Genomic DNA, 14,907 nt, shown 5'->3' on the forward strand with positions numbered 1-14,907 from the left:
CTAGTCTGATGAATTTTATTTAAATTATCTTTTAAATAATGTGGACACTGATATTATCTCTGTTATGGCCAGGTTCTGTTATATTATTTGTAAAATACATACTGGTTTATTGTAAATGTTTGCTGGTCAATGACTGAATAAACTTATCTATCTATCTTTAGGCGCGGGGTTCCTTTAAATTGAGGCGGGCAGGTCCGACCTGTCCCTCCTGGAAGCCTCCACTGCCCTGCACCACCCCTGCGCTGTTCTCAGAAAAAACCCTCTGTGGAAGCAGCAGCCGATGCCGCCATCTCCTTTAAACCCCCCTGCCGCAACGACGGGATGTTCCCCCCAGCATCCCACACACATGACATCGACATGCAAGTGGCATCAGCGCATGCATTGATGCCATTTCAGGGGGCCAGCATGCTGTTGCTGGCCCCACACATGGCGTGGACGCATGCGCTGGCACCATTTGCGTGCCGACGCTGCACAAGGGATGCTGGGGGAAGCATCCCGTTGCTGCAGCAGGGCGGTTTAAAGGAGAGGGCAGCATGGGCTGCTGCTTCCGTAGAGAGGTTTTTCTGAGAACAGCGCCACAATGGAGTGGTGTGGGGCAGTGGAGGTTTCCAGGAGGGGCAGGTCGGACCTGCCTGCCTCTTCTTAAGGGAACCCCTCACTGCTGTTGGGATGGTGCTAAAGCAATTTGGTGTACATCCAGAGGCGTATCTAGGGAAAATAGTGCCTAGGGCAAACACTGAAATTGTGCCCCCTGTCCAAGCATCTGACACCCATCTTTGAGATAACTTTACCATCATATCAGCTGAAAAATACAAGTCAGGCTCATTAATCTTTTAATCTTTCAAAAACTATTTGGCAGTGGACATAGCCAGACCAAAAAATGCTGGAAAACTACAAATTTCAGTATGTGGGGGCTCATGAAATACCCAAATACTATGTGGAGGTGTACTTGGAAAACTAAACAGAAGTGCCTGTCTAATTCTCTGCTATGTATTGTAGCATCACCATTACATAAGTTTTAAAAATAAATGGAGAATTTGACTTTTCCCAGATACTCTGAAAATAATTAAAGGATATGCAGAGTAAACTGTGTCACTGCTTGGAATATATTCTAGTCTTTCAGAAAGACAGTTAAAATGAGAGAAAGAGAGCAAGAAACTCCCAGTGGGGCTTAATACTAAGGATTTCACACTGATTCAAAGACAAATTCACCATTAATAGCCGTATTAGCAAGACATCACATTTAACTCACTTATCACAAGAAGCAAAATAAGAGCAAATGAATACAATCCTAGCTCATAAGCATCAGCTCAGTATTCACAAGCCCTGATTCTCTGTACATAGTGCCAATCTGAATATGTGTACAGTGACTTATATTATATATTATTATTTTTTTACCTGTAGCCCCTTCGGGGGGCTTCCTAAAGGCTGGGGGGGCTTGCAAAGGTTCCTTCTCCCCCCACTGGTCTCTAGGGCCTCACAGGGACCATTTGAGCATGTGCAGTGGCCATTTTAAAAAATCTTTTTTTTAAAAATGGCCACTGAAAACAAAATGGCCACCACGCATGTTCAAATGGCCTCTGCAAGGCCTGGCAAGACCTAGGGCCTCACAGAGGCCATTTGAGCATGCACGGTGGCCATTATGTTTTTGGCAGCCTTTTTTTTAAAAAAAAATCAATTTTACAAAATGGCGCCCCCCTTCAAGTGGTGCTCAGGGCACGTGCCCTGCCTGCCCTACCCCTAGATACACCCCTGTGTACATCCCTACTGTCTGCACTGACTGGAAGCACCGGTTTCAGGCTGGAGTCTTCCCCAGCCTTACCCAGAGATGCCAGAGGATGAACTTGAGACCTTCTGCATACAAAGCAGGTGCTCTGTCACTGAGCTAAGACCCCATCACCAAACAGGCCCCTTCAGTGCAGGGTACAGATAGGAAGTATATGACTATACATGTGTTGAACATAATGTGTGAGTAATTGCATGTGTGTACACTGTAGACAGGTTGTACATGCATTAAATATAATGTGGGGATAGTGCTAGAAGGAGCTCAAAATCTTTGGTACCTGAGGAGGGCACCAAATGCTCCCCTTACTCCACAGTGCACCAGCAAGCATCAGGGCCTTCTCTAGGAGGGTGCAGGGCTGGGGGAGAGCAGGACTCCACCTCAGCCACACTCCTTCACAGCCACTCTCTGCCCTCCAATAGCACACACAGCACTAAGTTTGATCGCCTCCCTCTTCATTCTAGCAAGGAGAGTGGCAACCGAACGTCCCAGCACTGCATGAGCTAGGTACTAAATGCGCTTGTGTACTCTGATGCCTAACTGGGGTGTATAGAAGCCTCTCATTTAGTATCCAGCTCGCAGGATGCTGGGAAGTTTGCTCCTCTCCTCCAGTGTAGAGAGAGGCTACTAGCTCAGCGTAAGCTAGTTGCTAAATAAGAGATGTGTTAGAGAGTAAGTTTTATTGTTATAACCACAGATCATAAGACACATATTAAATCACAATAAAACAACATAAAACATAAAATGTGATAGCAAATACATCATGCTTAAAGAAAACCGGATAAGACATAGTAAAACAGTTTTTAAAAAACATAACTAACTAAACAACAGGCATGAAAATAAAAAGAGCTATAATCCTAAATTGTAACTGTAGTTACAACTCTGACGGATACAACATGAATAAGAGAGCTAGTCCTGAAACTACAACTTAGCCAGAAGTGTAGCAGGGCTAGCAGATACAGTTCTCTTCCTAATTTTAAAAGACAATAAAGCAAAAATGACCGCTTCATAACTATCATAAGGAAACACATCAGCCAGCAAGTAATTAACACATTCTGTTTCAGAACCCGTGAATGATCAGATCCAGTATTTTTTCTCTTATTGTTCCATAAAAAGGACAGTATAGAACATCATGTTTAATGTCCTCCACTTGCCCCTGGCCACAGAGGCAGAGGTGCTGTTTCATGGGAAATCTACCCTCAAGATATGCCAAGGGGATGGTTTGAAAATATAAACTGGTAAATGACTTCCTTAGTGGTGCGCTGGAAGCTGAGTAGGTACTGCAAAGAGTATCTGTTTTTCTTGAAGTGAGGATACTATAGGGAGAACTTTGAATGTTGGACCAAACCAGCATCTCAGCTGGCGTCCCATTCAAGGAGCCAATCACAGATTCCCCCCCACCCCACCCCAGGACTTAAGTTCTTAAGTGAAGGCAGAGAGTACATTTGTAGAATATGGAAGAGCATATCTGCCCACTGATTCCCCTCTTGGTAGTACCAATAGCATGATTGAACGAGATGGTCTTCCAGAAGGTTGTCAAGTTTCTTAAAATATATTAGCAGTATCAGATGGACTTTAACAGTAATTGAGGGCAACCTTGCCTCCACACTTAGTTGAGCAACAGGTGCCCATGGGAAGGCCCAGAATCTTCCTTAGGAAATTGTTCTGGATTGTTTCTAATTTCTCACTCAATTTCACATTCCACACCCAAATCTCTGCCCTATACAAAACCTGCAGGATTACATTGCCCAAAATATTCTGAGTGCAGGAGATATTAATTTACTACCCCCACCCGCCAGAGAAGAAGAATTTTAAAATGATCCCCACTGTACAGTTTAGAGGTGTGCATTTTGGAATTTCCAACACCACTGGCTATTCCTGCCTCCCCACCGCTCACCTCCTTGCCTTCCCACCCACCCACGCCACTCCTCCTGCATGTAGCAGAGCCAAAATATGGGGGAAATCTAGGGGTGTGCATTTTGGAATTTTCTTGTTTTGATTTGTATCCGAATCAAAACACCCTTGTTTTGTTTTGTACCCAAGTTTACTGAATCCGAATCAGCCCTGTTTTGTTTTGTAGCCGAATTTTCAGAATCCGAATCAATTTGGATTTTAAAAAGGGTCCCAGGGCAAAAAGAGTGGGTGGTGGTAGTGTCCAATGGGTGGAAGCTACCAACCAAATTTCAAAGGAATTGGGCAAAGGGCTGATTTTTTTGGTGATTTTTAAAAAAGTGTATGTGTCTTTAAGAATTTTCCCATAGGGAATAATGGGGATTCCAGCAAATTTATCGCTTCACATAAAGGGGAAAGGGATGGCCTAGAGTGGAGTGTGGTGGGTGATAGTGCCCAATAGGGGCAAGGAATATACCAGAATTATTTCAAAGGAATTGGGCAAAGGTCTGATTTTTTGTGATTTGTTGAAGTTTATGTGTCTTTAAGATTCCTCCCATAGGGAATAATGGAGGCTTCAGCAGCCCCATAATTCCACTTGGGGGGCACTGGGGTTGCCCAGAGTGAGTGGTTGTGTAGTGCACATAGGGTGCCAACCACCCCCATAACCACAAGCCCGTGGGTATTGGATTTTGTTGATTCTGAGGTGCTCAGTGTAGATTCTCTGGTAGCATATGAGATTTTCAGTGAAAAACAGGAATCCACTCTCATAAGCTACCAGAAAATCTACACACAGAACACCCCAGAAACAACAGAACCCAGCACCCCATGGGTTAGCACCCCATGGGGGTGGTTCGCACCCTATGTGCACTATACCACCACTCGCTCTGGGCCACCCTGGTGGCCCCCAAGTGGAGTTATGGGGCTGCTGAAACCTCCACTATTCCCTATGAGGAAAAATCTAGAAGACGCATAAATTTTTAACAAATCACAAATAATCAGCCCTTTGCCCAGTTCCTTTGGAATCTGAATGGTGGCTGACTGGCAGGCACCCATTGGGGCACTACCACCCAACCCACTCTTCTGCCCCTGAATCCATTCCCAGGCTGACATGCAGTAGCCATAGCAGGCTGGGCTCAGGCTGGCAACAAGGCAGGCATAGGCAATGGCATGGCATCGTGGCAACTTGAGGAATGCAATGCAGCAAACTAGTTCTCTCTCGCTTTCTCTCTCCCCCCCCCCCCGTCAATCAGGCAGAAAGGCAGAATGGCAACTACTAACTTGCTGAATGAATTGAAAACCCCTCCTTGAACTCTCCCCACCCTTGCCCCTTCTTCGATCCTTCCCCTGGCCAATGTGGGGTAAGTAAAGAGTGGCAATAAGCAAAAGAGCCAATGGGGAACAAGGATGGAATTATCAGCAGGTCAGCCCATGCTTTAGGTCACCGATCAGAAGGCTGGAAGGGTGGGAAATTCAAAGAGATGTCAAACACAAAATGGAGACTGACTCAGAGATCACCACAAAATGGAGGTCCAAAACAACAAAACGTTTTATAGCCGAAACAGGGACGTTTTGTTTTGTATACAAAACTTTTGGATCTGGAAAATGAGTGTTTGTTTTGTCTACAAAACACCCAAAACGGGCTGTTTTGGATACAGAATGTTTTGTATTCAAAACGTTTCGTACATCCCGTTAATAGTACTGCATTAAGATGGACTGGCCAAGATAGAGATTTCTGAAAGGAGGCACCCAAATATTTTAAGGAGGAGCATTGCTCTATTTGCTGAATGTTAATTGTCCATCTTTGTTTGATTCTACTGGTACCCAAAACAGCCACTTTTGTTTTATCATAGTTGATCCTCAACTTCTCCTCCTTGCCGATCTGACTAGCATTCTTCTTAGTCCGATCTCGACACAGGATATACGTGCCATATCATCAGCATACATCAAGATTGAGACTTTGCGCCCATTAAGTAAGGAGGAGAATTTCTGAGACTCCATGGCCTGTACTATATAATTGATATAAAAATTAAACAAAAAGGGAACCAACAGACATCCCTGTTTGCCTCCTCTGTTTAATAAAATGGGGTCGGCTAGAGATCCTTTTTGGCCCACTTTCACCCTGGCCGTGAGATTAGAGTGCAGTTTAGTCAGTAACCTCATTAAGAGCAGTACTCCATTTAAGGCATTGTTTACCTTGGGCACAGCCTTGTAATTTATGACATATTACAGAACAGAGCACAGTACATGCAGAAAAGGCCATGACCAAGGGCAGATGGTCGCTCTCTGATCTATTATGTATGTCGAAATAATGGATCCGTGAAAGGAATGTCAGATACCAAAATGTAACCTATGACACTGGCACTGTTAGCACTTTTAAAAGTGTATAATCCATGCAAGTTATCATAGTCAGTACTGTGAAAACTGTGAAGTCCAAATCTGAAAGCCAGATTCAGGAGGGAAACCCCATACTTAATTAAGATAACCACAAGTTCTCTAAACTAGTCTGTGTTTCTTTTTTAAAAGCTATTTATATTCTGGCCAACCCTAGCATTGAAATCCCCAGTTAGAAGAACATCAGTATCTGGCAGCAGCTGCTCAACTTTCTCTAACAAAGTTTGTAAGGAGGACCAGACTCGGAGCCACAAATTAGAATTCCTGCCCACAGGGAGATATACATTACTGCAAAGAATGGATCCCAGATATTTGCTCACTTTAGGAACTGCCTGTATATACTCACTATCAGACCAGTCCCTTTGGTTAACATCTCCCTCAAGCTCCACTGAGATTAATTTGAATAGCCCTCTACTTGCTTTCCCATGGAGACCCTGTCTGAGGGCTGGTAGAGCAAAACTGCGGAAGCCCTGTAAGTATAATAAAGAAGAATCCTGCGGGCACCATGTTTCCTGCAAAAAGAGGGCAGCAACGTTTTTCAGATATTGCTCAAAATTATTATCCACAAACTTATGCTGCCACCCAGCACTATTCCAGGAGACCACTTTTATGGAACCGGGGTCTTTTCTCAAGAGGGGTCTGTCTTCTGGTGCCACCAGTTCATCTGGTGGCAACCTGGGATAGGGCCTTCTCTGTTGTTGCCTGTAGGTTGTATGCTCTCCCTGTGGATATAAGAGGATTGTCTTCATTGGAGGCCTTCAGTAGAACCACAAAGGCCCATCTTTTAAGCCTGGCTTTTAATGATATAACATGATGTTCTAAAGTTATCTAGTTTTAATTGTAATTGTAATTTGCTTTTAACTGGTTTTTTATTTTAATCGTTAATTGATTTTAATTGTTTTTATTTTAATGTAAACCACCCTGAGCCCCCTTTGGAACTGCGGTATATAAATCAAATCAAATCAGTCAATAAGTAGGGTTTGAAGCTGCTAGCAAGTTGGGGTCTTCCATGCAAGGGCCTCTTTTTACATCAGGATGCATTGGCAGCCTATCTTCAGCTGTTGGGAGAAGTGGGGAGTTCTGTTGTCACAGGTTTTCCAGCTCTTTGGCACTTGCTACTGGAGAGTTAATATTCTTTCATTCAGCTAGTTGAACCAAATTCATCTTGTGGGCTGAGGGGCTGATGCAGGGAGCATGTGGGCCTCTCACTTAGTATCCAGCTCATGTGGTGCTGGGAAGTTCACCTCTTTCCTGCAAGTAGAGAGGCAAACTTCCCCGCACCACACAAGCTGGATACTAAATGAGAGGTGCATGTGCTCCCTGATGCTTAATCAGGGTGCATGCAGCCCATCCATTTATTATCCAGTTTGCGTGGGGCTGGGAAGTTTGCTTGCCTCTCTCTCGAATGGGGAGGGAGGTGATGGGACTCTTTAGCGCTACGTGTGTTGGATACTGAGCAGGGATTGGGGTGAGGAGTGGCAGCTGATGGGAAGCAGCCACCTCCTTCTCCCTCCTTCTCCTTTTCAAATCCAGTGTACATGGAGGCAGAGGAAGCGGGGAGTCAGTACTGGCCACCACCCCCTGCCCCAAATAAACTGCCACCTGAGGTGACTGCCTTAGCTTTGCTTGATGGATGGGCTGGCCCCATGTGGAAGGAGTAGCCAGTTATCAGCAAGAAGGCAATAAGAGACTGATTGAATTTGTGGCAGCTACTGGGGGTGGAGTGGGGATTGGGTGCACCTGGCTATAAATTCTGCAGCTTGTGCCATGAGTGGAGTGCTGGAGATAACACGTCTAATCCGCTTGCATGACTCTTGTTGGATGAATTATTATTTTGGAATCTAGACCTCTGAAACTTTGTAGGAAGGTCTGGTTTATTTGAGTCGATGGAAATTTTTGTGCATGGACTAATTGTTTCTGTGTTCTGGGACTGACTGTTTGTCTAGACTGATTGTTTTGCAGTAAAGCTGAAATCTGAGACACATTTACAACCGGCTACTATGTCCTTGATTTACAAGCGGTTAAACCAGGTAGGCAGGCTCATGACAGGAAGCAACCAGGTTGCCCAGTTCGTGGTGCCACCAGGACTGCATGTGCTTGTGCAAATACTTCGTGATCACTTGATTTGTGGAGATGTCTCCACAAAGAGCCCACCTTGTCTTCCCATTTCCTTTTCCTGCAGATTGCCAAAGGGGGGAACATGGAACACAGTGGAAAGGGGGCATCCACCAATGTCAAAGAGCTTTTCCCTTTGACGTGCTGTTAAACTTGGGACATGGCAACACTGCATCCATGTTGCTGGGCAATGACTGGAGGAATGCAGAGACAGCAGTGGGCGAGGCAAGAGGTGGTCAGTGAGAAGCATGGCAGGCATAGAGCTGGTACATTCCTGGGCTGGTCTGAGACACCCTCTCTGTTGTTTTGGCAGCAGCCACTGCACAAAAACCAGGTTACAGAGGCAGCAGAATTTGGATGACATGATTCAAACCTCAGGTTGGAGCAGCAAAACTCACTACAAACTGAGGGTTCCAATTACAGTTTCAATTCAAAAACCTTGGGTCGCTTTTGTGATGAAACCATGGTTTCATGCATTCGGAAGAACATGAAATGGAACCTCTGGCTTGCTTGTCTCTGGTTTGGTGTTTTGTGCTTAGGTGGTCTTAGAATTAAGGAGATGTGTGTCCCACACAGATTCAAGCCTCAACACCTCTCTCTTTCTGATCCTCTTCATACTACAGTCTTGGAATCTATGAAGAAAAGCATCCCTGAACACATGCAGAGTGTATTTTCCTCTTCATTGAGCAACTGCAGTCTCTCATCTCTCCTCACGCTTAGAATTCAGAAGGAGGTTTCCTCTGAGCTCAGACTTTTCAGTACAAGAAATCCACTCCTGGTTTCCTCTTCCCTCTCAGCTTCTCTTGTTTCAACAGCCCAGTTCACAAAATCTCTTCCACCCCCTTTTGAAAAAGAACTTACCAGCACAATGGAAGAAGACACATATTCATTTTTAACATTCATCTTTGACTGATGTACTTCATCAGTAAATTAAGGGAGTGAGCAGCAGGTGAACCAAAGTGATTTTCCTTCCCAAACTCTTCCTGCCCTCCTTTGTTCCCAGTTATACAGAAACACAGAGAATGAGCAAAATAGTAATAACATCTGTTTTACACTTAGCACTGAAGCTTTGGGGAGGAAAGTTGGGAGGCGATAGATTACCAATTTTATTTAAAAGGAGAACCTATGCCAGTTTTGGGAGCTATTCTCACGACCAACAAAAATCGGGCTAGCAGAGGCTAGCCCGATTTTTGTTGGTCATCAGAACCACCAGGCTCGCAGCCGAGCCCGGTGGTTCTGGAGCAGCTAACCCGCTCGAGAACCCCTGGCAAAAAGCAGGTTTGCGGAGCGAGCGCTCCTGCAAACATGCTTTTTGCGATCATGAGTAGCCGTGGTGCGCCTTCGCGCAGTACCTACTCATGAGTAGACCCCCAGCCGGGAGGCTTAAAAGCAGCCTCCCAGCTCGGAGGTCTCCCCAGTATGCCCTGCGCGCTTGCGCAAGGCATACTGGGGCTGGCGGGGGCCACGCGGCCCCTGCTCCCCCCACCAGCTCCATCTCTAAGCCGGCCATCGTGTGGGCAGCCAATCCGGCCGCCCAGGGCTCCCTGCCTGCTTGTGAGCAGGGAGAGCGGGCTTAGCCCGCTCTTCCTGCTCACTGCCCCAAACTGGGTCTCACTGATCGTGAGACCCGGTCCTTTGTTTTTGTTTGTTTTGCTTGACTCAGTAAGAACATAGTGTTATATGACCAACAGTTAAAGTTTTGACATCACTGTAAGATCAAGTATATCAAAGTTATAGAGGTTTGTATATAAAGGTTTATATACAACTTATAGAGGTTTATATACAACTTTGATAGGCCACTCCTTTATGATACCTGATCCCCAGGCTTTAGCTTTGACTACTATGGGTATGTGAGGTGCACAGGGAAAAGGTGGGAAGTAAGAAATACCTACACCTGATAACTGTGCTGTCAGGATGAGATAGCTGCAATGCTTGCTAATAAACAATTTACCTAATAATAGATATCATTTTCTGTGCCATATTTAGTGAAACCAACATGATATCTTGCTTCAAACACTATGCTTATTTCACATTTTGGATATGGCAGACTTACTTGTTTTGTTGCATTCAAACACATATTTGCATTTTCATTCCCTGGATCCAATTTGCATTGATAGGGAATTCCTGTGAGGAAAACATCATGTAAAACTGTATGATCTCTAAAAAGGATCCAAAAGGATATTTCCACACTGGATATGTGGGCATCAAAATGGCAAATGCAATGCAAGCAAGAGTAAACTGATTCATATTTGGGCAAGAAAACCCACAATTTCACATATACTCTGATTGGGTCTGAGCCATCGGAGACTGACCAGGACAGAGATCTTGGGGTCATGGTGGACAGCTCGTTGGAAGTATTGACTAAGTGTGTGGCAAAAGTGTGTGAAAAAGGCAAATGTGTGAAAAAGGCAAAAAGCACTAAGTGTGTGAAAAAGGCAAATTCCATGCTAGGAATCATTAGGAAGGAGATTGAAAATAAAAATGCTAATATTATAATGCCCTTGTACAAATCTATGGTATGGCCATATCTGGAGTATTGTGTCCAGTTTTGGTCACCATATAAAGAAGGACATTGTAGGCCTGGAAAAGGTGAAGCGGTCAAGCAAGATGATCAGGGGCCTGGAGCAGCTTTCTTATGAAGCATGAAGGAACATAGGAAGCTGCCATATACTGAGTCAGACCATTGGTCCATCTAGCCCAGTATTGTCTACACAGACTGGCAGTGGCTTCTCCAAGGTTGCAAGCAGGAATCTCTATCAGCCCTATCTTGTAGAAGCCAGGGAGGGAACTTGAAACCTTGACATAGTGTAAAGCTGACTCACCCCCTACGGTATCTGTGTCTAATTAGGATTACTTGTGCATAATTTTGCTTCTTGAAGTTGCATTTTAAAGGTGATGCAAATGTATATACTTACGCTCACAAAGATACTCAGCACTGGATTGGTAGAAAACTTTCGATGTCCTTCTATAGCCTTCTTGGCAGGCACAGGGGACACCATAACGAGCAGAAACACAGGTTGATATGTTGTCACTGCCATCAGTGGCATTTTCAGAAAAAAATTCTGGAAAATAAACATTTACAACTGTCTCTTTTTTTAGCTATGGGATAAACAGTATTTTGTATTGTATCTGAATTTAAACAAAATCCCGGAAGAAGAAACCAGGTATTTTATTGACAAAAATTCAGTTCAGCTCAAGCTAAATTAAACAATAAGGTTGTTCACATGATCAAACTTTCCTGGCCTGGGGAAGGCAGGAGCCTTCCTGCTTCCCCCGACATGACTGACTGGCATTGCTCCCGGGCTTCCCAGTGCCACGTGCTCACATGAGTGGTTCATGAGCGCTCTGGAAGCATTGAGGGGGTGGAGGGAAAGCAGGCTGTGGACTCCCACATCACACAATGCACCATGTGAGGAGTGCAGTGCATTGCGGGAGGGGAGTTCCCTGCTGCTGGGTGCTCTTGCCACTCAGCTCAATGGATGCCTGGTCTGCAGGCAGCCCGAGTATTCACACGACCAGGGAGTCGGGTAGAAGGGTGTGCTTGTCCCCTTATACCTCATTATTAGCTCAGGTAGAAAATCCAGGCTACCCCAGTGTAGAGCATCGGGATTGTGACCAATCCCAGCGCTCCATACAACTAGCTCTACCCAGGTAGGGCTGTGCAAGCCCAAGTAAGGCTGGTGATGTGAATGACTTTAACATGTGGTTGTGTCGCCCTTCATCCAGGACAACTCAGTAGTTCAGAAGAACTGGTGCAGTTTAAGTAAATTTTGGTGGCCACAAGGGTGCTTCTGATTTGCTATGCAATAGAACTAAGTAGTGTAGAGCCTTCCAGCCAAAATTTGTTCAGAAAGGGAAAAATAATCAGCTAGAGTTGAAAGACCATGCCGTCATTTTCAAATTGTCTTTTATGTTGGCTTGATTCCCTCTGAACAGATTTTGAGTCACAAAAAGCAGTAACTAATGTGGTGTGTGGGGAAGGAAATAGCAGGAACTCACCACTTTTGAGTGACAACTGAAGGGGAATGGGCCCAACATCCTTACCAGCAGGTGTTGCATGTTGGTCTTTGAGACAGAAGATGCTGGCCAGCTGCATTCAGCATAACTCAATGACATCAGCAGCTTAGAGCCAGGCTGCTAATGTGGTGGGACAGGCAAAGGATTGGCAAAGGCAGCAGTGGGCACCCTGTACCTATCTCCACTGATCACATCACCAACCAAACTGCTCCTTTCCTATCTGGTGATAGCACTGCTTCTAATGATGCTCCTCCACCCACCCAGCCCAGCCCATTCACTGCCTTTTCAAAAGGCCAAGTGTGAAAATATGGAAGAGAGTGGTGGTCCACCTAAACCACCACTCCACTGCTCCACAGTTTTGCCTTGTTCCCTACCCTTTGCCTTTCAAAAAGGCAGTGACAGGACATGAAAATCAGGTGGAACAGCAGTGATGGTGGCAGCGGTTGACACCAAATAAGTGGTGACAGGAAATCAGAGGTGCCAGGGAGGATAACCTCCCTGTGGTAAATACCTGTGGTAAAGCAGGTGGGGAGGGGAAACAATCAAATGCATGCCAGTGGTCGATTAAGCCATGCAACCTACACTGTGCAGTGAGGTCAATGCAACTGCATTCTCTAAGCATATGCACAGTGTCAGGAATAACATTAAATAATCCTGCACTGATCCAAAGGTATAATGTATCCTGTGACTTCCCCCTTACTTACTGTGGCATGGGATTTATAGGTGCTAATGATGCAGACATGACCTAAAATGTTGGAAAGTTAAAGGACTTTGCGCTGTCTCTTGTCTCAGACAGTGGAGGACAGACTAGTAAGTCAGAGGGCTAGAGGGTCAAGACATTTGTCATCACTTCTCCACTGCTCTGATGCTATCCCTTTGATGTGTAGATTGCTAATCTCAGGGGATTCAAACTTCCTTCCTCTCTCTTGCTACCTGCCCGCCTACCTTGCAACATGGCAAGGCTCTCTCCCTGCACCAAATGTGCAGAGAGGATGCAGAATCCATCTGCATCCAGATAGATAGATAGATTAGAGATCCTAAATCCTCACTTTCCTATCTAGAATGGAGTTCCTTAATAAATGCCTTTTATATTGATTTGAAACTATGAGTTGGCTCCAAGTTACTTTACTCTCAGCACACACGCATGCCTAACTAAACTACCGCTGTGTTGTGTCTCTGTGCACTCTGCTATAATGAGAAAGGGATTCTCTCACCACAGAGAATTTCCAACAAAAACATACCTGATATCTCCACAACACTGTTTAGAATGTCCTCATACCACAGCTTCTGTGGCTCAGCTGCTCCTACAAAAGAAGGGTTTCCTGTTATTTTTCTATTGTAAGCAGGATCTTGTTCCGCAAGACTGATTACTGTCATCCAATACCAATACACATGTGCACATTGTGAAACACTGCAGAAAAGCCATTTTGATGCAACCGTACATATCATTGCATCACAGGGGGAGGAGGGCTGGTCTTGTGGTGGCAAGCATGAAATGTCCCTTTTGCTAAGCAGGGTCTGCCCTGGTTTGCATTAGAATGGGAGACAACATGTGAGCACTGTAACATCTTCCAATGGGGCCACTCTGGGAAGAGCATCTGCAGGCTTGCAGGGAGAGAAGTTCCCTGCAAGCCTGGAGGGACAGGAGGCTTAGCTTCTCCTGTTGCACTGGCCCGCACTCCAGCCTGCTCTGAACAGCAGGCTGTTCAACTTGTTGTTGAGAGGCTGCCTTTTCCTCTCTCTGTGTTTCTAGTTTGTTGGTCTCCTGCATGATGTTAACCAGCTTCCAGATTACCGTCATCGTGTTTTATAGGGATGTGCATAAAACCGGTTCTCCCGGTTCGGTTTGGGTCCGAACCGGGTCCGGACCGGACCGGGGTGGTTCGGTTTTGGTTTTGCCGGACCACCCCCCGGTCCAGTTCGGTTTTGAACCGGTTCGGATCCGAACCGAACTGGTTCGGATCACAAAAAGTGGCTGGTTTTGAAGGGGACATTGTGTTCTACCTGCCACCCAAATTTCAAGTCGATTGGACCTTCCTCTGATTTTTTACAATTTTTTTTTAAATTAATTTTTGCCCATAACTCACAATGTGGAGCCCTTAGGGGCAAAAAGCTGGGGTGGGTGGTAGCCACCCATGGGTGTCCTCCACCCCAAAAATCTCAAGGTAATTGGTGGCTCCTAGTATTATTGGTGAATTTTTGAAGAAAAAAATTTTTTCCATTGGCTAGAATGGGGGTTTAGGGCTGCCCCCGACCCACCTCTGTGGGGTGGCAGAACCCCCAAAGTGGGTCCGGGGCCATGGCAAAAATGCCCTCAGTCCCTCCCAGCAATCCCCGTAGAGATAGGAGTGATGGTTCTGTTGTTTTTCTGAGGTGTTCTGAGTGTAGATTCTATGATAGCTAATGAGATTTCCAATGAGACACCATGAATCCACTCTCATTTGCTATCACAGAATCCACACTCACTCAGAACACCTCAGAAAAACAACAGAACCATCACTCCTATCTCTACGGGGATTGCTGGGAGGGACTGAGGGCATTTTTGCCATGGCCCTGGACCCACTTTGGCGGTGCTGCCACCCCACAGAGGTGGGTCTGGGGCAGCCCTAAACCCCCATTCTAGCCAATGGAAAAAAAATTTTCTTCAAAAATTAACCAATAATACTAGGAGCAACCCAACAATTGCCACCCCATCTTTTTGGCGCCTC

The 14,907-nt window shown here is 45.4% G+C and overlaps 1 protein-coding gene across 3 annotated transcripts in view; it reads right to left on the reverse strand.

Annotated features, from left to right (window-relative positions):
• The window catches only part of LOC128321918 (adhesion G protein-coupled receptor E3-like), a 75,055-nt gene that overhangs the window by 45,879 nt on the left and 14,269 nt on the right, over positions 1 to 14,907 (reverse strand). For all 3 annotated transcript variants that reach the window (XR_008305417.1, XM_053242454.1, XM_053242453.1), the window contains exons 3-5: positions 13,441 to 13,503; positions 11,098 to 11,244; positions 10,236 to 10,306 (exon numbers count right to left, since the gene is read on the reverse strand). Coding sequence is in view for 2 of the 3 variants with exons in the window: in XM_053242454.1 (XP_053098429.1) it covers positions 10,236 to 10,306; positions 11,098 to 11,244; positions 13,441 to 13,503 (281 nt within the window). In the remaining variant the exon portion in view is untranslated. The remainder of the gene's footprint in view (positions 1 to 10,235; positions 10,307 to 11,097; positions 11,245 to 13,440; positions 13,504 to 14,907) is intronic.

This window comes from Hemicordylus capensis, chromosome 4 (assembly GCF_027244095.1).
Source record: "Hemicordylus capensis ecotype Gifberg chromosome 4, rHemCap1.1.pri, whole genome shotgun sequence".
NCBI classification, from domain to species: domain Eukaryota; kingdom Metazoa; phylum Chordata; class Lepidosauria; order Squamata; family Cordylidae; genus Hemicordylus; species Hemicordylus capensis.